The sequence below is a fragment of the Candoia aspera genome, chromosome 7 (genome assembly GCF_035149785.1).
Source record: "Candoia aspera isolate rCanAsp1 chromosome 7, rCanAsp1.hap2, whole genome shotgun sequence".
In the NCBI taxonomy this organism is placed as follows: Eukaryota; Metazoa; Chordata; class Lepidosauria; order Squamata; family Boidae; genus Candoia; species Candoia aspera.
The window spans coordinates 2,474,727-2,497,047 of record NC_086159.1 but is presented as its reverse complement, the minus strand read 5'-3'; the positions used below and the strand labels follow the sequence as shown (position 1 = coordinate 2,497,047).

Sequence of the window (22,321 nt, the reverse complement as noted above, 5' to 3'; positions counted from 1 at the left end):
CTGAAAAAGAAGGTATAGGTAATCCTCAACTTATGACCACAATTGGGACTGGAATTTCCACTGTAAGTCATTGTGGTCATAAGTCAAGTCACCGTGTAACCAGACCCAATTTTACAGCCATTTTTACAGTGGTCGTTAAATGAATCACTGTGGGTTGTTAAGCAAATCCAGCTTCCCCAATGGGCGTTTTTTTCCAGAAAACAGCAAAAAATGTTACAAAAAGCATACACATGACCGTGGGATGCTGCAACCAGTTGTAAATGCAAGCTGGTTGCCAAGCACCTGAAATGTGATTATGTGACTGCAGGGGTGTGTATGTTGTTTTACAATGCTCAGAAGTGCTTTACAGGCCATAAAGCACCCATTCCAAGGCCTCTGTAAGTTCAGATAGCTGTTAAACGAACAGTCGTAAGTCGAGAACTACCTGTATCCTGCCAGATTCCCATATGATTGAATTCATATTGAAAACACAGAAAACAGCTGTGCTGTTGGAGACTGGCAGTTTTTGCTCAAGCTGTAGCTAACATCTGAAATATCTTCTCCAGAGCATTATAAAATGAAGATGATTTTGTTCTTACAACAATTTGTAACAGCTATTAAACATGCTTTTATATAACTGTAAATTTTCTTTATTAATTGCTGTTTACTGTTTTATTGCCCTCTTGATAACTATGCATTATGTTGTAACCACTTATTATGGGCAACTTGATTCAAAGTAGCTCACATTCAAAGCTGATTTTGCCGTGAAATTTTCTAGTTGCATCCCCACAACATCTACAGGTAGTCCATGATTATGTCTATGGTGGGGGTCAAAAGAGTCAAGATGGCAGCTGGAACTGTGCAATTGCAGCCCCACCCTTTTTTACATGTGTTGTGTTGCAAAGCATGTAAAACAGGGGCAAGGTTTTGATGACATTATCATGGTTAACCATTAACCATGGTTATCATGGTTATGGCCACCATCTTGACCCTTTTGACCCTCATTGAGGACATCTCTATCTATGGCTCAGCCTATAGCGGGGAACCCGTCTTTGTCTTTACATTGTGCAAACTAGGCTATCAAGTTCAGACATAGCAGAGTCTATTGGTTTGGGCATTGCATGTTAAGTGAATATAGTAACTGTGTTTGTTAACGTGTATTTAGGGCTCCGCATCTTGCGTGAATCCAGTCGTCATATAAACTGCAGCCTGCTGCTCCCTGTCAACTTGATCTACTTCACAGGAGGGTTGTGAAAATATCTGTTCCGTGTGTGTACCTTGGGGGAGAAGAAGGGATTTTTCATCTGCTGTTGCTTAGGGTTGTTCACTCTGGAAAGGTAGCAAGATGGAGACATTTTCAGCCGTTCATCTTCTCTTGTCTTCAGATCCTTTCTTAGTGATTCGGACATGATTAAGCTTCTATTCTTGCTGTCCTTCATGGCCGTTATCGAACAAAACAGAACGCTTGGGAAACCTGTTCATGGGGACTTCAGTTCCATCCTGCAGGCTGACTTTTCAGGTATGTCTTCTAGATTTCCCATTGGCCCGTCTGCCTCTCCTATTTGCTGACATTCCAAATTATTCCCAGGTAGTTGCTGGCGGCTTGAGGTCGGGGCAGGTTGAAAGCTAGGTGGACCTAAGGTTTGGCCCTTCAGCTCATGGATTCCCATTTTAAGGAAATGGGACCAAGCACACTTGTCCTCCTGGGCCACCTTAAATATGGGGCTGTGGTAAGTGAGTTCGCCCAGAACAGAAACCATTCATTGCGTGGCAGGAGATACATGGACATATAGGGGCAAGGGGCTGAGAACCAGCACGGTTCATTCACTCGTCTAAAAGGGTGTATAAATGCATTTGTCTTACCTAGATGAGGGGAAGAGCTTCACTGACCAAGAACTGAATCCCCCAAGACTGATACCAGGCAATTAGTATTTTTGGGGTGCAACCGTTAGTAGGGACCATTTTGGGTTGGACCATTAGTAGGAAGGGAATTGTCTCACACTGCATTGAAACGAAAATTTTAAAATATCAGCCGAAATTAATATCTTCGAACACAAGCAAGGAACTTTGTTGATAACAATATGGAAGCGGTATGTTACTGCCTTTTTCCAGGATTTTTCTTTACTTCCTGGTTTGGCTACAACCCTGGGATCTCCTGGAAGTCTCCCTTCCACAGCTGATGCTTTTAAGCTGTTTAGATTGGCCAAGGTCAGCTAGATGCTATCCCACAGTTGGGCATAATTAATCCAACTACAACCAAAATGTGTGACTATACTCTAAACAAATAAGCATCTTTAATTTACAGTGTCATTTAAAAGTCATGCTAATTTCCATTTATATTGTCCAAAGTTTTTTTTTGCCCAAACAGATGACTTCTTAGTGTGCAATGCGCATCTGGGCCTCCAGCCCCAATTGAGAGCATAGCAGGAAGGGAAGGATCAAATTTGTAGCTGCCTCCTTCATTCCCTCACTAGATTCTTGACCTGTTTTATATTTTCTTATCTATATACCACTAAAACTCTCCTGTCTGTTTGTACTTTGTAACCTTTAACTGGGTGAAATGGTGCATCGTAGGGCAAGCATTTTTGAACCAAGATAGCTCAAATGGGCCAACTTACAGAATGTGTCCAAAATCTGGGACCCATGGCTCCCATGGAACAGACGTTTGGCAAGTTTTATGAAACATTTTATGACATAATACTACATGTCATAAAACATTCCCTGTGGTTGACTCCTGTGCTATACAGTTCAACATGGGCTACTTTCAAGGCAGATCCATCTCTGAATGTCTCCCTGAATTTTTGAGAACTTTCCCAGTCCATTAGAAACTCTGCCACTGTTGACGGCACTGAGGAATCTGGTAAGGAAATATCTCCGAAACGATGACCCAACGGGTCACGGGTTGCCTAGTTTAAAGCTACAGCTAGCATCAACCTTAAATAACAAAAAGATATAGATTGATGTTGGCTACCGCTTTAAAATAATGTGTTAGTTTGGCTCTAAATGGTAGTTTCCATATGGCGATAGAGGGTAGAGTTTGAAATCAAGATTGCCAACAAGTATTTCAGGGAGAAGACTTTTGGGCCTTTTTCTCTTTCTAATATTTTGTATCCTTTGGGATATTTCTTTCATTGGGAGGGGCAGAATTCAATTACGTGAGCCCTCCTGGACTTTCAGCCCACAGCAGTGTCATCCATTTAAGGCTGCCCCAGCTGGCTTGTCCCTGGGTTTCGTGGCTCCTTGCCGTGTCCCACATTCTCCTTTCCTAGATCCACCTCCTGACTGGCAGAAAAAGAGGAGCTCCCATTATGCGACCCAAGGCTCAGCAGATCCCAGCGTGGCCGATCCCACCAGCCTTTGCTACTTTATACAAGAGAGCGAGACCGAAAGCCAGGTATCGTGTAGGCTCCGGTTCGCCAGAAGTAGATTTAACTTCAATTCTTTTGGACTCCGTTTCGGGAAACGCCAAGGGTCTCCCTTGGCTGATGATGGACAGCCGGGTTCTCGAAACAGTGGGAAAATCATGGAAGCCCTGACAAAGCCCAACCTGGAGAGGAGACTGGCTCGGTGTGAGGACAATTGGGAAGATGGTTGTTAAGTTTTGGAAATCCAGTTTCAACAGCCTAAGGCCAGCAACTGCAAACAGTGACTCTCAAAGGCGGCATCTGGGGAGAGAATTTCCATCACCAAGAAACCCCCCAACCATGATTTCTAGCTGCTGGATATTCAGTACTTCTCCCAATGCGACCCCCTGATTCTAGCTCCTTCTGGGGTGTTAAAAATCAAGGGTTTCTACAAATCACTTTTCTCTTCTAAGCTAAATCGGTTTGGGACAATGCTGTGCCTTGGCATAGTGTCTCAAAAGGGAATTCCCATGTGGATGCAATGTTTTGCCCTGCATGTAAACTGAGTTTGTTTATTTATATTTCAAATCTCTATCACCGCCCATCTCCCCCAAAAAGGGGACTCTGGGCATTCCATTTTATCTCTTGTGGGAGGATGAGAGATTTATTTATTTGTTTAAAGTTTTAGTTATTATGGCCACCCACTCATATACTACATAATCGGGGTGACGTTCTGCATGGAGATACCTAATCAAACCCCTTCTCCTGAAGAGGAGCCCCACCTGTACTTTATGGGCAGAACTTTGAACCCACCATCCTCACTGCCATCTTGACTTTTTTGACCACGCCCTGTGGATGCCCCTCATCCCCAAAATGCTATCTTCCAGTCATGTTGGGATTATAGAGTTCTCAGCCTGTAAATTGGGAATTCTAGTCCCAACACATTTGCCTGCTAAAACCGTCTTCTGCATTTGGAGGTGTCTTACCAAATAAATTTGACATTTTGAGATGTGCCTGATCCATACTTAAAAAATAGCCTGCTTTCAGATTTTTTTAAAGTCACCCTGAACAAGTATGTATCAAACATCACTGTATTATAACTACATTTAGTGATATTTCATTTTGGTGTTCTAAGGGAGCTGCGTAGAATTTCTGCTATTTCTTTGCTTTTCAAAAGATAAAGGCTTAAAGGTGTCTTAATGTATGCATCTATCAAATTCCATCTTTTAAGCTAGTTTGGAGGCACCTTCATTTCTTTCTAATACTGTGCACAGTAGTAACTCTCAGTTTTAAGCATTTATCTCAAAATATATTCAGAGAGGTACTTAAAATATTATGACTTTCCATGTTTGTGCAAATAGAGCTGAAATATGTATCCCAAGCATGCAGTTGAATAAATTTCATGATCTCAATAGTGCACATGAAGGTTTATGTCCATTTCATTTGGGAAAGTGGGCAAACTCAGCTTTACTTTTCTGCTACCTCTGGAGCCACTCAGTTGAAATCATCCCCAACTGGAAAATGCATCACTGGGAAGACAAAAGAGGACATTCATTTGCATATTAATAGTGCATGGTAATAAGTCCCTTGCCTGCCTGCCTTTCCTTCCCTCACCCTGAACCTTTCCACGTGATTTTTTTTTTTTTTTTTGCATTACTCCCATTGTAACTCCCCTCCTGGATGATCTCACACCATTGTTCATATTTGCCAGCTTAAGCCGACCTATTTCTGGCTCAGCTGCAGTACATCTAAAAATAAAGACTCCTTCAAGTGGAGCATAACTGTTGATTAACGGACACATCTTATTGTTTTCTGGGCAATGATGCAAAAACAATTTGTTACCACTTTTTTTCTGTGATGCTTTTTCAACTTGCCCTGGGTCTAGCCTTTCCCTGGGTTTCCTGGTGGCCTTGCATCCAAAGGCTCACCAGATCCATCCTTCCTTTCTTTTCTCTCTCTTCCTTTCTTTCTTTCTGAGCACAGTGGCTAGGTCTGCTTCCTGCTGCGGTCCACAGTTTATCTAGAAAAATACGAAAATTTTTGTACGAAAATTTTCTGTTTCCAGGGCCGCAACTCTGCAGAGCTTCTGAGCAGACTGTTTTTCCAGCAGTGATGACTTGCCTCCTGTGCCAGCTCCCTCCCCACCCCCATCCCCTTTTCATAGAGGTTCCATCACTGTGACATCGTACCAAGATGCTATTCTTCCAACAAACACAGTCAAAAATGCAAGAGGGGGATGGCGCCTTATCTCATTGTGACCTCTTGACTATTTTTGGAAGTCACTGGATAAAGCACAAACATGTGCACTGAATAATCTGGCAGTGAAATGACCGTGGGTTGGCTTTTGAGGGACAGGAAAGTGGGGATGGTGACACTTTGAAAGTGTCCTTTGTCTTTAAATCAGAACTGGCTCAAACAAGCATCCAACACAGGAGTGTCTTTTGCAAAGTTCAAGACACTGTGGCCCGTTTGCGTCCAAAACCTTATAAAGTACTGATTGAATGAAGGCACACCTTCCTAGAACTAACATGAAATTGCCTACTTCACTTCTCTGGAGCAGAAATTCTGGGAATTGCAGTCTAGAGTTTGCCCAGTTGGAGATGCTGGTCTATGGCAGACCCAAGAATCAATCATGGGCTGCCAAGAAACAGCCTTGGAAGCAGCTTCCTGGCATCTTTATACATCTCAGGAAGTAGGTTTGCATAGCTTCATGGAATAAGCTGGTCACTATCTACTGAGCAATTCAGAAAAGCAGAAAAGCATTCGCCCCGGTCTTTGGGGGGCTAATGCCCATTGGACATTGGGACAGCATCTGGTGGGCATGCAACCAAAATGGCGGAGGGGGGCGGGTGCCTGTTCATAACATGGCTGCCACTGGGGGTGTGGATTAGGTCCAAAGATCCAATTTACCAGAAGGGGAAATTATGAATAAATCCCTACCACACTCTGTAGCCTGCCAGGATACTGTTAGCTAGTCCTTTATTAGTGGCAATGACCAGAATTCCACTCAAAGAAGGCAGAAATTAATACAGAAGAAGGGGAAAATAAATAACAATAAATAGTGATTGTTTACCGTGGGTTTTACAAACAATAAAACAAAATTTGGCAAGATTCAAAAAGACCCTAAACCACATTGGTCACCTAACAGCACCTCTATATAAAATAAATCTGAATGGTCCAGAAATTTAATTCTTAGGGGGGATATAAAACATAGCAGTTCATCTTTATAAAATGGGCAGTGAACAATACATCAATAGCATTTTCAACCACTCCTTTGCCACAAGGACAATCTTAAAAGAAGGGATCCTTCTGAACTTCCCTTCAGGAGCGGCTGTTGGAAGTACATTAAAATGTGTCAGGCTTAATGTTCTAATTTAGGGGTAAATATTTGGTTCAAATCTCTGGCTGGTCTAAAACAAGGACAGTGGCAATTTAAAAAATATAATAACTTGGCGGGGCAGGCTACTTATTATTAATGCCAACTATTTCCCCCTCTTTTTTATGGGCTGGTAGCCACAATTGCCCACCAAACCAGGCCTGCAAACACCCAACATTTGTGTTTTCTAGGAATATCAGGGTGCCTCATGGTACATGGCAGAAATAATGCTATGCCAGAATCAATGGAATGCTTAGTCAATAGTTCAACACTGAATACGGGTAAGACAAGTATGATGCTCCCTTGGATGTGTAATGTATTTATGGATACATATGCTTGTGGTGACATTAAGATGTGCTGGCTGGGGAATTGATGCGTGCATATGTTTGAATGTGGGCAGTGCTGCGTTGCAAGCCAAGAATGATTTGCAGCAAATGTTACACAGACTGTATGAATTTATTTATTTTCTACCCCGCCTTTATTACTTTTATAAATGCAACACGTATGGATTGGAAGGTGAATATATTGAAGTTCAAAGAAGTTACTGTATTTGAAGAGAACGTGGAATGAACACCGGGAAGGCACAAATAGCACAAAAATTATGCACACTGATGGACTGGCGTAGAACGTTTACTGAAGAGGGGGAAAGGGGTACAGCAATATTAAGATGTGCAAATGCTAATGGAAAAGTAGTGTGCAGTCTTTCATGTGGGATGTTTTTCGAAAAAGGCAACATTGGCTCCAAGAGTATGCTTCTGCCCACTTCACTCTACAAAAATAGGTAGGTATGACAGAAGAAAGGAACTTTGCATGCTGTACTGATGGAGTCATTAATTAGTATGGTAATGCAAGCGTGGAACGAGTGCAGGATGACTGTGGATCGAATTCAAAAGTGAGGGACCAGAATTGGATGCTCAGTAGCGCTTCAGGTACGGGACTAGAAACTAAGAGACCATGAGTCCTACTCCTCCTTTAGGCACAGAAACCGGCTGGTGGCTTTCAGGCCCTCTCTTGCAACCCAACCCACCACACAGGATTGTTCTTGTCATCATTTGATAAACCGCCTTGAGTTGTACAAAACAAAGGTGGAATATAAATCTAACAGTAAGAAAATATGGAATGAATGAATGAGGATGGCATTGCAAAAAAGGGATATGAACAAAGAGTGAGCAGGTCAAGAAGGGGAAGATTGAGAGTCATGGTTGGAAAGACTTGACATGCCTCAGGAGGAGGTGAGAAGCTTAAAGGAAAAAGGCAACGTGCGGATGTGATAGAAGCAAGGATTGTTCGCAGGGGTAGAACAGTATGGAAAGGTAGAGTGAACAGGACAGGTAGAATTTTGGTTTAGTCGTATTTCCTTTTTTCTTCCCTCTTAATTTTCCCTGCATACTTCCTTTTCTGGGCGCTGCTTAACGTTGCTTATCCTGAGACAGAATAGTGTGATGGGTAGGTACTGCATGTATGAAAATGGGAAAGACATATTCAATTCGTGGATCTAATATTGTACACTCCTATCAATAGCAAGTGATGCGCCCAACTGATTCAGGGGTGCCCAGGTGGGTATAGATGATAAAAGCAAAAAGCATCTGGGCGCGTATCTACAGCAGTGTTGATTACTCATACGTAAAGCCTGGAGCCCACCATTGTCCAAAAACCAAGAATATGCGGGGAGCTTTGTGCCATGCTCGATTCTATATAGCATTGAGTATCTCTCTCTCCCCTGAAAAGCTGAAAGAAAAACTGAGGTCACAAAGAAACTCCATATTCTCCTGATGGAACAAATCCATCTCTGCCCGTGGTCCTCACAAAGCAAGGCAACGCATTGCAGAAATAAATGAAGCAGGGCTTCTTTTCAGTCTGTCCCTTAATAAGGCTTTATTAAAAGCATTTTCTAGTTCTGCCTTTTCCTTTCTACATCTTGATTATTGGAAATTCTCTTCCCCCCCATCCCCTTTTGTGCCTTACTTTGGTATTTAAACAACTTCTGTTTGTAGGTTTTTGCAGTGCAATGGGAAAAAAGCTGTTGCAGTGCCAATTTATGGTTTCCACACAAAGGTATTGTACTACCATTTTTCTGCATCTTGATAAAGTCTTTTGAGATGAGATGCAGAATGAGAATTTAGATGAGAATAAACATCCAGTTTTCAATAACAGGTCCTAAAAAATTGGAGGAAATTTTGTCTCGCCATGAGGTTTGAGAATAGTTGGCCTTTGAATGAAGTTAATGTTGGAATCCTGAAACAGTGATGTAACCAACCCAATGCTATTGATCACTAATATTGAGTTTCATTCCCCAAATGGAATATATTTGAAGCTTGATTATTTGGAATCATTTGCATGATGAGCCATGGATGTGGTGGTATTCTTTTTTCACGTTATCTTTTCAGCATTGGAAAAATATCTAATTCCCAAGTCTAATCAGAGATTGCTGAATTGCACAATTTCCTTGAAAAAAATGATTTGATATTCCAGCGTAACGAACTGAAAAGCTTATTTTTCATGGAACAGACACTGACCCAATGTGTACATTGTGCTAAGCCATGGTTTATCTATAGTTCGTTAAAGAACTCACAACTGCCTGCACTGACACATATTAAGCCAATACTAAGCAAACCACATTATGGTTTAGTTGTGTACAAGGCATTCTAAGGGGATCTTAGAAGTCCTAACCAATGTAATACACCTAAGACAAAAACCAAATTAATCTTCTGAATAAAAAAAGTAAGTGTGAATCAGTCATGACAAGGGAGCTTTGAAAATTCAATTTTTCTGCTCCAAATAAACAAACACTGACCAGAGATGCCGAAGGGAAAAAATGAAGACCGCTTACAAGAATAGAGCACACACGAAAGAGCTGGTTTTATTTGTTCAGAACATTTGCATTGACAGCAACATACGTCTTAGCTATGGTGGAGGAAAGCCTGTACCGTTTCAAGGTGTTTACTGGAAGCTATGGAGTTTAAATGAAGGTTGGCTTAACACTGCCTGTCTTCTTGGTTATGGAAAAAAAAAGCATCTCTGCTGCCTACAGATCCTTGAGATCCTTCTGGACGTTCCACAACGTGGTGGCGCTGTTCTGGAGTTGAGCCACTTCGTTATCCTTCAGCTTCTGATTGATCACACTGGTCAACCCAGCAGCTCCCAGCACGCATGGCAGGCTCAGAAACACCTCGTGTTCAATGCCGTACATGCCCTGCAAGAAAGGATGGAGAATGAGAAAATCCCCCACCCTCAGCCTGGCATGAAAGTCCAGTCACTGTTGACTGATCCACCCAACACCACAGATAACCTGGTCACAATATTGTTGCCAAGTCTGCCATGTTGCGCTCTTCCCACAGACACAGGTAATAAGAAATTAGCAGGAAGTTATTTTCCCCCAATCCTTCTGTACAGTCTCGTGTTGCCCCCAAAGCCCTTTAGATAAGGTGGGGGCAGGACTAATACACATAGCTGTTGGAGGGAGGAATCACCAAAATTCAGTGGGCCTCCAATGCTTTGGAATGATTTGCACCTTCCCCAAGTAGCTCTTCTCCCCCACCCCCCAGTGCTATTGAGGAGGATCCCAGCTTTTTTGGAAAAGAGGAAGCAATCAACAAAGCTCAAATTGTAATACTGTGTTAACCAGGTTAGGAACTGCACCGTTTTGTTTTATGCTGCAATAGGCTAAGGATTTTCCTCCCCAGGAACATCAACCCTGACTGATGTAATTACTGTGTACTAAATTGGCTGGTGTCCCGTAATTCTAACGCCAGCCCCCTGTAACGGGCAGAAGAAATATCCTTGAGGAAAAAGAGGGAGAACCACAACCAAGACCATGGTCAGATAAAAGAAACCTGAGTCTGGGACAGAACTGTAATCTGAGTAAGCACCTCAACCAAGCCCCTCCCCAGTTCTCATGAAGATAAAGGGAGGGAGGGGGGAAGCACATTCAGACTAGCAAGGTTCTGTTACTAGAACCTTATCATTAAAGTAGTATTAGCATGAATGACTTTGGTTTCCTAGTCTGTCTACCTCGGAGGGCTGACACCCGCCCCCCATCCTAACCCATTTGTCTCCAGGATTGTCTGTTTCACCTAAAACAAGGCCAGAGAGTATACGAAGAACAGAAAGTGCTGCCATCTAGCACTAGTCCTTACCTTTACCATGGTGGACACTGGATGAATTCGAGAAAGGTTCTTCAGAATGCTTTCCAAAATATTAGCCACACTAAAGCCAATGGCCCAGTTGGTGTAGCCTTTCAGCTTGATCACTTCGTAGGCACTGTCGGACACACAAGGGAGAGTCTAGTTAAGCTTCATCAGCGGGAAACAAAAGCTCCAAAACTAAGAAGTCTGGAGAAATATCTGACATAGTCCTTGTAAGCGGAGGAAAACAGTCCACATCATTCTGAAGAACTGGAAATGAAAACAAACAAGCCATGAAAGCAGGAGAAGACTGACCCCTACTGCAGCCTTTCCCTTTACTCCAAGATGCGCTGGTCTACAATTCCAAGTACCTCCAAGCAGCCTAGTCTTGGAATGCATCATTTTAATACAGCGTGATGGAATGACCACAAAGCTCTGGGAACAGGATGACTAGCAGGCTGACGCTTTACCCCCATCTTAAATTTGAAGGGCAGGAAGTGTCTTGGACCAAACGCCAGCAGGCGTGCTCTCGAGCAGCCGCCGTTGCCTCAAGACCGTCACAACACGCTCACACATTGGAGGCTCGATTAAAACAGGCATCACGTTTTACACAAGGGCCTTGTATATAATGGAAACAATGGCCCCAAGTCAGTCTGGGTACCTGCTTTAAACCTGGCACTGAGAGATAAGACATCCTCGCCGCCTGTCCTTCCTTAATGCTTCCCTTAGCTCATCTTTCCACAGAGTGCTGCACTGGGAAGAGGCCATAAAGAGTCGCTTCCCAAAAGCAAAATGTGGAAGGTGAGTAATGGAGCTGGGAAGGAAGAGGGGGAAGCGGTTCAGCCATTTGGGCATTTCAAGGACTTTGGTTCAGTCCTTTTTTAACAAGCTCTGCTGAATTGTGACAGCCCAGCATTCTCTCTTACATGATACAAGCTATTCCAAAACCAAAGGAGGAGTCCTCGACTTATGACCGGCTGTTAGTGACTGTTCAAAGTTATGGCAGCGCTGAAAAAAGTCATTTTCTCACGATTTGGGCGCTTGGCAACCAGTTTGCATTTATGACCGTTGCAGTGTCACGTAGCCACGTAATCACCATTTTCGACCTTCCCGGACAGCTTCTAGCAAGCAAAATCAATGGGGAAACTGCGTGATTTGCTTAACAACCAGATGGTTCGCTTAACACCTATGGCGATTCGCTTAACGGCTGCTGCAAAAATGGTCGTAGAATTGGGTTGGATTTGCTTAATGACTGCTTCGCTTAGCAACGGAAATTCCGGTACCTATACATGCAGTGCTTTTTGTTCAAGAAAGCAATGTTAACAAAAAAAGACCACGTTTTGTCTCTTACTCCCATAACTCCACTGCACCATACCTGTCAACCACCTGTTTGTGGACTTTCTTCCAGTTCTCTGGATCTTGGTCAGTCCCCATTTCTGGGTTCAGTTCCTGGAGACAAACACCTGCTACGTTTACCCCACTCCAGATCGGTACTGTAAGGGTTAAAGAGAGTTTATAGCAATGTGACTGCTCTACATTCAGAAATTCCTTTCTATGTCTGTTTCAGTTAAACCAGTGTTGCGACTTTAAGATGTGTGGACTTCAACTCCCAGAATTCCACATGCTGGCTGTGGAATTCTGGGAGTTGAAGTCCACACGTCTTAAGGTTGCCATGCTTGAAAAACACCGAGTTAAACCATTAGCTTAAGAATTATCAAATACACCTGGGAGTTTTTGACGTATGCTGTCTAATTTTCTGGAGAAGACATGTCCCTTGTGGGCTGTTAAATTAATATTTATCTTTTGCTCATTCTCAGAGGAAAATAGTGCTTTTCTTTCTCTCTCTTTTTTTAAAGTAAAGCACAATTCCATTACAAATTGAAACAAGCACAAATTGTACCCCAAAGTATGAAGTTAGTTTAGCATGGCTCTGCCCTGAGATAATCAAATAACAAACATATGTCTCCATTAAGACTTACAAAATAAATTCTTTAAAAGGCTAATATAAATCATACAGGACTAAGAGACTAAGAAAGAACTGAGCTGTCCACTGCAGATAGCTGAACATGCTTTTCCCTTTTACATTCTTTTTAATTTTTTTAAAAATTGCTCATCCCTCATGCCAGGAAAGTAATCTGAGATAACACCATCTTCCTTCCCAGGACACAGATTTTCTCGTGTCAAACATTTTGATCAATGCATATTTTCCTGGGATAGTTAATCCAGGTAACATTCTACTGCCAATATGTGAAATACCCATGCAGTATCTTCTTTATCAGCTTTTCAGATCATTGCTGGAAAGTCTGCTATCTAAAAATCAAAGAAGGAACTTACGGCTCCTCCCATTTTCCGACAAAGTGTCACAAGATATCAGACTGAAAGTTCAGGAAGAAGTTGATTTTGATCACATTAGGAGTTGGTTTGGCTGCATAAAGAACCTCAACAGCAGGCCAACCTCAATGCCTTTTAGATATCCTGAACTTTAACTCCCATGAGCATCTACCAGAATGACTCCGAGCAAGGGACTGTGGGGGATGTAGTGCAAAACATCAGGGAGGCGTCAAGTTGCCCACATCCGCCCTGCAAGACTGCCAGGAGAAATAAGTGCTACTCACCACTGGAATCGCCATGTTCTCCCAAGACCCAGCCATGACAGCTGGAGGGATGGATGCCCAGTTTTTCTGCCATCAAAAAGCGGAACCGAGCTGAATCAAGGTTACAGCCACTGCCAATGATACGATGCTTCGGCAGGCCGCTAAGCTTCCACGTCACATAGGTCAGGATGTCCACTGGAAAAGGGAAGACAGACAGACAGACTAAAGGCTGGATCCTCCAAGCATCTGGTTAACATGGCAGCATTGGAAAAAACTAGCAGGTCAGCTCTTTGGCAAAGCCCACAAATCTAATGGTTTAATGAAATGTTTGATCTGGCCACTTTGCTTGTATACCATGGTGTATGGCAGTGCTACATATGAAGCCAAAACTACAAGGAGTCCTTGATTTACGTCAACTGGGACCAGAACTGCAGGGACGCTGTGACGGTCATAAGTGCAAGGCCCAGTCGTAAGTCACTTTTTCCAACGCCATCGTAACTCTGAACAGCTGCTAAACGAATGGTCTTAAGTCGAGGACTACCTGTAACCATAACTTAGAAAAATGTGCAAAACCTGTATCTGCCTGATTGTGTAGTCACAGCAATGTGCACCACTATCTTTAACAGAAGCTACTGCAAACCTACTTTTCTATTGGCTTGTTGGTCACCTACCTTCCATTCTGCACAAAAAGATTCCAGGAGAATTTTTGTAAATGCGGAATAAACCTAAACATTTAATGCAGCATATAGTGGCATCTGCATGGACATATACATCCAAGCTGGATTAAGGTGTTGAAAATGATACATATTTGTTTTATAATATGCTCCAACCTTGGGATGGGTAGTTACACAGAGAATAACCCATTATAGAGATCTGAGCAATGTCTGGTTTCAAGCATCTTAACTTCAGACCTTCCACATAATTGCTTTTTGCCCAAAGCCCCAATTTACCTGGGTTTGAAACCACCAGAATGATGCAATTTGGGCTGTATTTCACAACCTGGGGGATAATGAATTTGAAGACATTCACATTCCTCTGAACTAGGTCAAGACGGCTTTCTCCTTCCTGCTGGCGGACACCAGCAGTAACCACCACCACCTTTGAATTAGCAGTCACGGAATAATCTGAAGGGAAAGGAAGGGGAGGCAACGTTACCGTGTGGATCAGGCTTGGCTTCCCCTTCCCCTGCAAAGAGCAGAGAACTCCAGCTGCCAGGAATCTTCTTCCTCTCCTTCAACCACCACCCGGTTTGCTCACCGACCTGAAATTTCTGGTCACCAACGACCACCAGGCCATTCAATAATCAGGACAGCATCCATCTTACCTTTCTGTTTATCTTCCAACTATTGGCTAAGGGCTTATTTTGGAGGGGCGAAGGAGAAAGGGGGTGTTCGGCACAATCCAACCCTTACCCTTGTCTGCTACAATTTTAGGTGTCTTAAGAAATAAACTTCCATGTTGTAGATCCAGCATTTCTCCCCTCAGTTTGTCTTCCACGACATCCACAAGAGCAAGTTCATCACAGAGACCCTGGCATTGGGAAGAAACATGGCACCAAGTTGGGCAAGAGGGGGGCTACATTGGCATACTTTGCCTATGAATAAAGCAGAGGCCCAGATCATCATGGCAGTGGTCAATCTACCTTAAGCAAGCCTTGCTACTTCTTGCACTGTAGCAGGAACAGAACGACAACAAACGTCTGGGCCAGGAATGGATCACCTTCAAAACTCATTTTTATATCTCTGATGAATTATATTTATTAGCTGCCCTAACTCTGGCTGTTTGGAGCTGGGCTCTGAAGCTAAGCAGAGCTGGACCCAAGCATAAGTAGACGGGAGGCCATGAGGAAATCTCCGAGCTATAGGGCAGTCAAAATCATTCTGGAAGAAGGGAATAGCAAACCTTCTCGGTTGCCAAAAAACCCTGCACGGCCGTGTCACAAAGTCCTCAGTTCCGTTACTTTTACAGCTATTCGCACCTTTCTTTGCTAGACCAATTGACCTCACTTCTCAACTACAACACTTTCTGGCTACACGTTAGATGTCTATTACTTAATCGTGATTTAGCCTTTTTAAACACTGCACTGAATGCTACATGCCATCTGGAGATCTTCTGCATGACAGCCAGCCAGCACATAAACATCTCAGATGGACATACGTACCTTTTCCAGGACACTGACAGCACAGGCCATGCCCACCTGGCCGACTCCCACCACGGTGATCTTGTTGTTCGGCTGAGTGCATGGTGGGGTAATTGGGGTGACCAGTTTGTCCTTGAGGGAAGCCATTGCTTTCTGCAAAAAAATGGGAGGAAAGCACTGTGAAGCGACCTCACCAATTCAGCGCCCTACTGAGATGGAAGGCTGCAATTCCCAATATGCACCACCAGCATGGACTACAATTCTGTCCTCTTCAGCCAACATTTTTCCCCTGGTCAAGGGTAACAGAAGTCATAATTCAATGTATCTGGAGGTCACAAGGCTGAGAAAGGATGGAATAGTACATACCTATTATCAGTATTATCATCACCTACAATATCGCCAAGTATAATTATGACTCAAATTTCATCCAGAAACTCAGGACAACATGTATTGCTCTACCCACCAACACTACGTGCTATTTATTCACAGAAATTATAGAGCTGGAAGTGTCCACTGAAACCATCAAGTCCAACCCCGTTCAATCCAAGCCCTCCCAGAGAAATGGTTGCCCGGCTTCCACCGGAACACCTCCAACGAAGCCCTGTAAGATGAGTTTACAGAAGCATTGCCAAGTAAGGCATTGCACATCTGAAACAGCCTTCGAACACCCAAAGCAGATAGATGGAGAGAACATTTCACAGGGACCTTTCCGAGGAAAGCCATTTAGTAGACCCAGCTGGTATCTTTTGACTCATTTGCTGAAACTCAAGCTACTACTCTGATTGCAGGTCTCTATCCTGAGCAGGGCCAGGTCCTTAAGCCTGCATGCTTCCCCATGCTCCTTGGCCGGGCCAAAGTTCCTCACTGCAGGGAAGTGTGAATAAACCAGGGAACACCACAGTCGACCATCAACACCACCAAGGGCTATTAAGATCTTTACAAGTGACACAGAAAGGACTTGCTTGCGGTACATAGCTTTACTTGAAAGATGGCCCTGAACTGAGAAATTTGTCTTCTCAAAAGAAGACGAGGCCGAATAAAGTAGGCCTTTCTTTCTTTCTTCCCTTTCCTGGTGTTCTTCATGAGATCACAGCAGCGAGAACAGCCAAGTTCATCTTCGTTCTCAGCCAATGACCCATTTCAAGAAAGCCTGAGGATGAACAGCAATGCTGGGATGAGGGTGGGGGAAGGAGCAGTAACACTGGCAGGTCCTCTCAGTGGGGCTTCCACAGAGGCCAAAGCGGCCATATTATGAATGGGCAGAGCTGTCCTAACAGCATGTTGCGTGAGCACCCGTGACATGTTCTCCAAATCTCAAAGGGATCTTCTGGCCCGCAAAGCAGGGGATGCTTGTAGTATCGTTTACAAGCTGGGTCCTTAGCTGTATACACAGAACTACGCTCTAGGGCCCTCTCTGCTTTGCAATTCCTGTCCTTGGACCCATCAAGATCCAACCTTGGGTGTCTCCAAGAGGCAGGAGATGGCCCAAGAGGAGATCTGTTTCTTCAGTCAAGCTTCTGTGATGGGTGGGGGGAGCAGAGGGAAAGGAATCAGCCCCGTTTCTATCTTCTCCCAAGGGCCTTGGGTTGATGCAGCTCTCCCCTACCCCGATATTTTAGCTTCCTAATAACCTTGTGAAGGAGAGCCTATAAAAAGCACACATCTGCCCAAAGAACACGCTGAAATGTAATTCATCCAATCTTAAGAGTGGGTAAGCATCAGTCTCGCAAGATCTACCGTTTTCCTTGCTGTCGCTTTTCTTCATGTAGAACCTGAATCCGTCCTAGCCTTGACACAGAGGACATTTCTAAAGAACAAACCTATTTGTTTCAGATACCAGGATGAATGGGGCTTGGAATCCTTCCATTCGAAATAATTCTTAGGAAATCCACCGCTGTAATATAATCTGGGTGACAGGTGATTGGAGGATAATTATTGTGATGCTAATATAACTTTACAAAGGGAGAGCTAAGGCTTTGCTGATCTTCTGCATATCACCAAGAGATCTGCTAGTAGGTCTGGACCAGTGTTTCTCCATCTTGGCCATTTTCAGACGTGCGGACTTCAACTCCCAGAATTCCCCAGCATGCTGGTTGGGGAATTCTGTAAGTTGAAGTCCGCACGTCTGAAAACGGACATGGTTGAGGGACACTGGTCCAGACCCTTGATTTGGCCCCCAGCTCAGTATAGGTAGTCCTCGATTTACAACCATTTGTTTAACGACAGCCTGAAGTTACGAGGGCCTCAGAGTGGGTGCTTTATGGCCTGTAAAGAACTTCTGAGCTTCACAAAACATCACACCACCACCGCCACGTGACCGCATTTTGGGCATTTGGCAACCGGCTTGCATTCATGACCAGCTGCAGCCTCCCACAGTCACACAATCACATTTTGCAACCCTTTTTGCTGTTTTCCAGCAAAAAAAAAAAAAAAAAAGCCCATTGGGGAATCTGGATTCGCTTAACGACCATCATAAAAATGGTCATAAAATCGGGCCCTGTCACATCATGACTCTGACTTACAACCACGACGACTTATTCTGGTTCCAGCTGTGGTAGCAAGCCAAGGACTTACTGTTCACTGCACTAGGACTGAACTTAATCTACATGAGAAGCGAAATGTGGAAATCCCTCCCCAGATACACGGCTTTGCCGTCACTCAGTCCCGGGATATAATGAGAGCCGGAAGGTATCATTTAGGCCCCCAACTCCGCTTGCTCGGAGCAGAAATGAGCTAAAGCAACCTCAGAGTAGGACTGATTAGCTTTTGCTTAGAAAAAACCCCCCGTCTCCCTCCTTAACTGATTCCACTATCAAACTGCTTTTATTCCTCTATTTGTGACATTTATCCAACTTGTTCTTAACATCTGACCCAAACCTACTTCCTTGTTACTGAAGACCAGCCCTTTCCTAATCAGCACCCTCCAGATGCAGGGACTTCAACTCCCAGAATTCCCAGCATCAGCCACACTGGCCGGGTACCATCTGAAAGGCACCCGGGTTGCAGAGAGGTGCCGTGTTCTGCGTGGCAGATTTACAAGGATTTTGGGGCAGGGAGGTGGCGGGGCGCTGGCTCTCTCCCACTTACCTTTTCTTCAGCACTCCGATAAGGAGGCCACCGGTTGTTGCTGTCGTCACACGAGGACCCCACGGAGTAACAAACAAAAAAGAATGTAAAGTCACTCATAGTGACCTTCTACTGTTTTACCGCAGTGACAGCAGGCAGGCAACACAGAACTGACATGGTCCCTGCCCAGAAAGGCTTACAATCTACAACAACAGACAAAACAGGAATGGGGAAAAAAGGGGGGAGAGAAGTCAAGGCCCCATAGCTGCCAAGTAATCAGGTTTCAGTCACAGGTAGTAGAAAGTAGCAACAATTGTGGTTTCTTTGCTCTCTGTTGGTTTGATGGCAATCTGGGGGCGCAACAGGGAATGGAATTGGAATGCGTGATGCTTTTCAAGCAGTGTTTTTCAAACTTGGCAACTTCAAGCAGTGCGGACTTCAACTCCCAGAATTCCCCAGCCAGCAAGAATTCTGGGAGTTGAAGTCCGCACCGCTGAAGTTGCCAAGTTTGAAAAACACTGCTTGAAAAGCATCACGCTCCAGTTGCATTGGGTGCACGGTTCGCAGACATGCCACCAGCCGGGGGAAGGCATGATGGATGAGTGAACCATACACTATAATTCAGCTTCTGGTGGCTGGGATCCAGCACACCAGTTTCAAAGCCTAAGGTCAATTCTCTTTTCGTGGGGAAGCTGCAGGGATTCTCCGCATTAAGCAGGAACTGCTGCTGTGGAAAAGCCCTCTTGCCACAGGGCGTGGGGCGCTGACTGACCTGAGATTGCCGTTTCACACGTGCAAATGCTACTAGTCAGGCTGCGCTGCATCCAGATGCCAGTTCACCTTCCCGGGGGCTTCCAGAGTCCCTCACGAAGAGATGCCCTTTTTGTCATTTTCAGACCACCTGGATTAAGGCAGCTCATGGTACGTTCCTCCCCAGCCACCTGCTGCTGAGCGACCCCACTCCCACCATGGTGGTCCAATCCCCCCCCCATCGCCCCCTTGTCTTTTAATGAAGCTTCACTGGAACAGGAGAGCGAGGAGGGCTTTAGGAGGCAAATTCTGCATTGTTCCCTGCTTCCCATTCCTCCTTTACACGGTAGGTGACTCCACTCAGCTTTCCTGGCAGGGCAAATGCTTCCAAAAACCCTGCCTGGAGGCCAAGCCTTGGCGCCCGTCTTGCAGCCTCTTTAAGCCTAATCCTGCAAGGGCAGGATGCGGCTCTGGGCGTGAACAGGAAGGCGCTCCCTCCCCTACAGGAGGGCGGCAGATGGAGGAGGCCTAATTTCGCTGGCTCGGCCGCGTGATGCTTCTGGCACCCAAATGACTCCGCAGTCTGCAAAAGGCGTCAGAATCCTTCCTGAAAGGTGGGGGGGGGCTCCCAGTTTTAGTCATCCCCCCCTCCCCACCGGGCAATTCCACTCCCAATGAGGGCGGGGCCGGAGAAGTTCATACCTGCATGCATTTCCCCCCCTTCCCTGGAAATTGAAAAGACAAAAAGAAAGAAAGAACCCCCCCCCCTCTGCAGACCGCGTGTTCCCAGGCTCGTCCCGCTGCCCCCCCACCCGCCCGCGCGTGATTGACAGCCGCTCCGGCGAGGCCTCCCCTCCACCCGGCTTGCGATGCGACGTCCCCGCCGCCCGCGCATCCTCCGCGCGGGTCGCCCGGCCGCCCGGGGGGGGCTTTCTTTCCATCCGGCCCCCTCGGCGGCAGAGCCAAAAAGGCGATGCGGGAAAGGCGGCCCGGGGGGGGGGGGCGGAACTGCAAGCCACCCCTCTGGCCCTTCGGCAGGCGCCTTTGTACGCAGGACACGGGGAGGAGGATGCGGACAGATTGGTAACGCGGTGCAGAAGGGGGGGCGCTCTCTCCGTCCGCTCCCTCTTTCACTGCATCCCGGTTTAAAAACTCCCCGGTCTTGTGCACGCGCGCAAAGCACGAGACAGCCCCAGGCCCCGAGGAGACGGAAACGGGAGCGGAGGGGGGTCTGGCGGGGGGGGGGAGATGCACAAAAGAAAATCGCGCCGCCCCCCGCCCCGCGCTCCTCCATCCTGCCCCGAGGGCGCCCCGACCGAGCGCCAGCCGCGCCGCCCGGCGTGGGCAGACCGCTGCTCGGGGGGGCCCGGACCTGCCAAAGGGAAAGGGAGGAAAGAGGAAACGGCCGGGGCGCCGGGCCGGGCCGGCCCCGCAGCACTCACCTCGAGGCGGGCAAGCGCGGGGTGCAGCCTGGAGCAGAGGAGCCGGAAGCGGAGCGCGGCGGAGGAGTCGGGCCGGCGAGGCGGGGGCGGGGGCGGGGGCGGGGCGGGCGGAGGGGCGGGTCCGGCGCGGCCGGGCGCGGGTTCCGCCTTTGCGATTGGCAGCCCGCGCCGCGCCCGCCCCTCCGCCTCGCGCAATCCCCGGCAAGGACGCCGCGCCCGCCCGCCCTGCTTGCAGGTCGCCGGCCGGGGCTCCGTCCCCCCTGCGCGCGCGCCCCCCGAGCCGTTCTTCCGGAAAGTTTCCCCAGCTGGAAACTTGTAACCCCGGGAAAAAGCGCTCGGAGCCTGCAGGGTCTTCCGGACTGGCCAGCTGACCCTTCCGGCTCTGCTCTGCAGGGTCGAGGCCTGGGCTGGCACGGCCCGGAGCGGGCTTAGCCTTCCACGAGGCGGGTTAAGCTTGTGCGTGCGCACCTGCGAGCCCGTGGCAACTGCCCGGCCAAGTCCCCGCCGTTTTCTGGGCAGGGTTTCAGAAGCGGTTTGCCCTGGCCTCCTTCCTAGGGCCGAGAGAGCGGGACGGGCTGGCCCACGGTCACCCTTAAGCACTAGACAAAACTGGCTCTCCAAATTGCATTACGGTGGTGGGTAGGATTCCTCTCCACTTAAAATTGCGACGCAGTGACAAAAAGAACCTGGGGCTCCAGCCAAAATTTGGGTGGGGAAGGCTCCAAGTTGTGCGTCTTCATTTTAAATCTTTGGACTATTGCAAGGCTGTGGAGAGAGATCGGAATACTGCTTAATGGTTAAGAAAAGGGGCCGCGATTCAGGTTTGTGTGGTAGCCAAAGAAATCTGCCTTAGTGAATTGTGCAGACGTTCAGGGGTGGAACAAAGGCACTTGGTAGATGCCCGGAGATTACGTTGTGCACATTCATATATTCCCTTTTAGAAGTAGCACAGGAGCTAGTCCTATAACTCCAAGAGTACCTGGATAAGTTAATGGGTGCATCTAATTTTACTTACACTACTGCACGCTCTTCAGGTCCTTAGCATGGTGTTTAACCCAGCTCTTGCATGTGCTGTAAAGAAGGAATCAGGGTCAGTATCAAAAAATGGGAAGTCAAGAATTTGAATCAGGGCTGCCTGGAAGAGATCTGACTCAGAGGGGAACTCCCATCTTGGGGACTGCTTGAGCAAAAATGAAACTCACTTATTCATCCAGGGGAAATACAAGGCTGCATACATCCAACCTTCTGGCCTTCCTATGCCTTGAATCTGGTTGGTTCATTGCGATAAAGCTCGATCTGAATTAAAGTCCATCTGAGGCTGTAGCAGATCGCATAGTCAGCTGGGGGGATGCAAGGATGTTGACATAGTGCCAGAGAAAATAATCCGTTTTGCTAAAAAAGGAGGAGAACCCTGCTAGATGAGACGTAGGCCTTTTTAGTTCAGCTTCTTGAAATACGAAAATAGCACTGCCAGAGTACACAGCCCCTTTGTGAGCATCCGTAAAG

At 46.2% G+C, this 22,321-nt stretch overlaps 1 protein-coding gene across 1 annotated transcript; it reads right to left on the bottom strand.

The window, feature by feature from the left end:
• Positions 1–9,534: 9,534 nt before the first annotated feature.
• On the bottom strand, positions 9,535–20,835 carry LDHB (lactate dehydrogenase B). Its single transcript, XM_063308086.1, has 8 exons — positions 20,816–20,835; positions 15,579–15,710; positions 14,830–14,947; positions 14,368–14,541; positions 13,439–13,612; positions 12,199–12,316; positions 10,836–10,959; positions 9,535–9,892 (listed from the first exon to the last, which is right to left on the bottom strand). Exons 2-8 carry the CDS (start codon positions 15,702–15,704, stop codon positions 9,725–9,727), a joined length of 1,002 nt encoding a protein of 333 aa, XP_063164156.1. The 5' UTR covers positions 15,705–15,710; positions 20,816–20,835; the 3' UTR covers positions 9,535–9,724.
• Between the last annotated feature and the right edge of the window lie 1,486 nt (positions 20,836–22,321).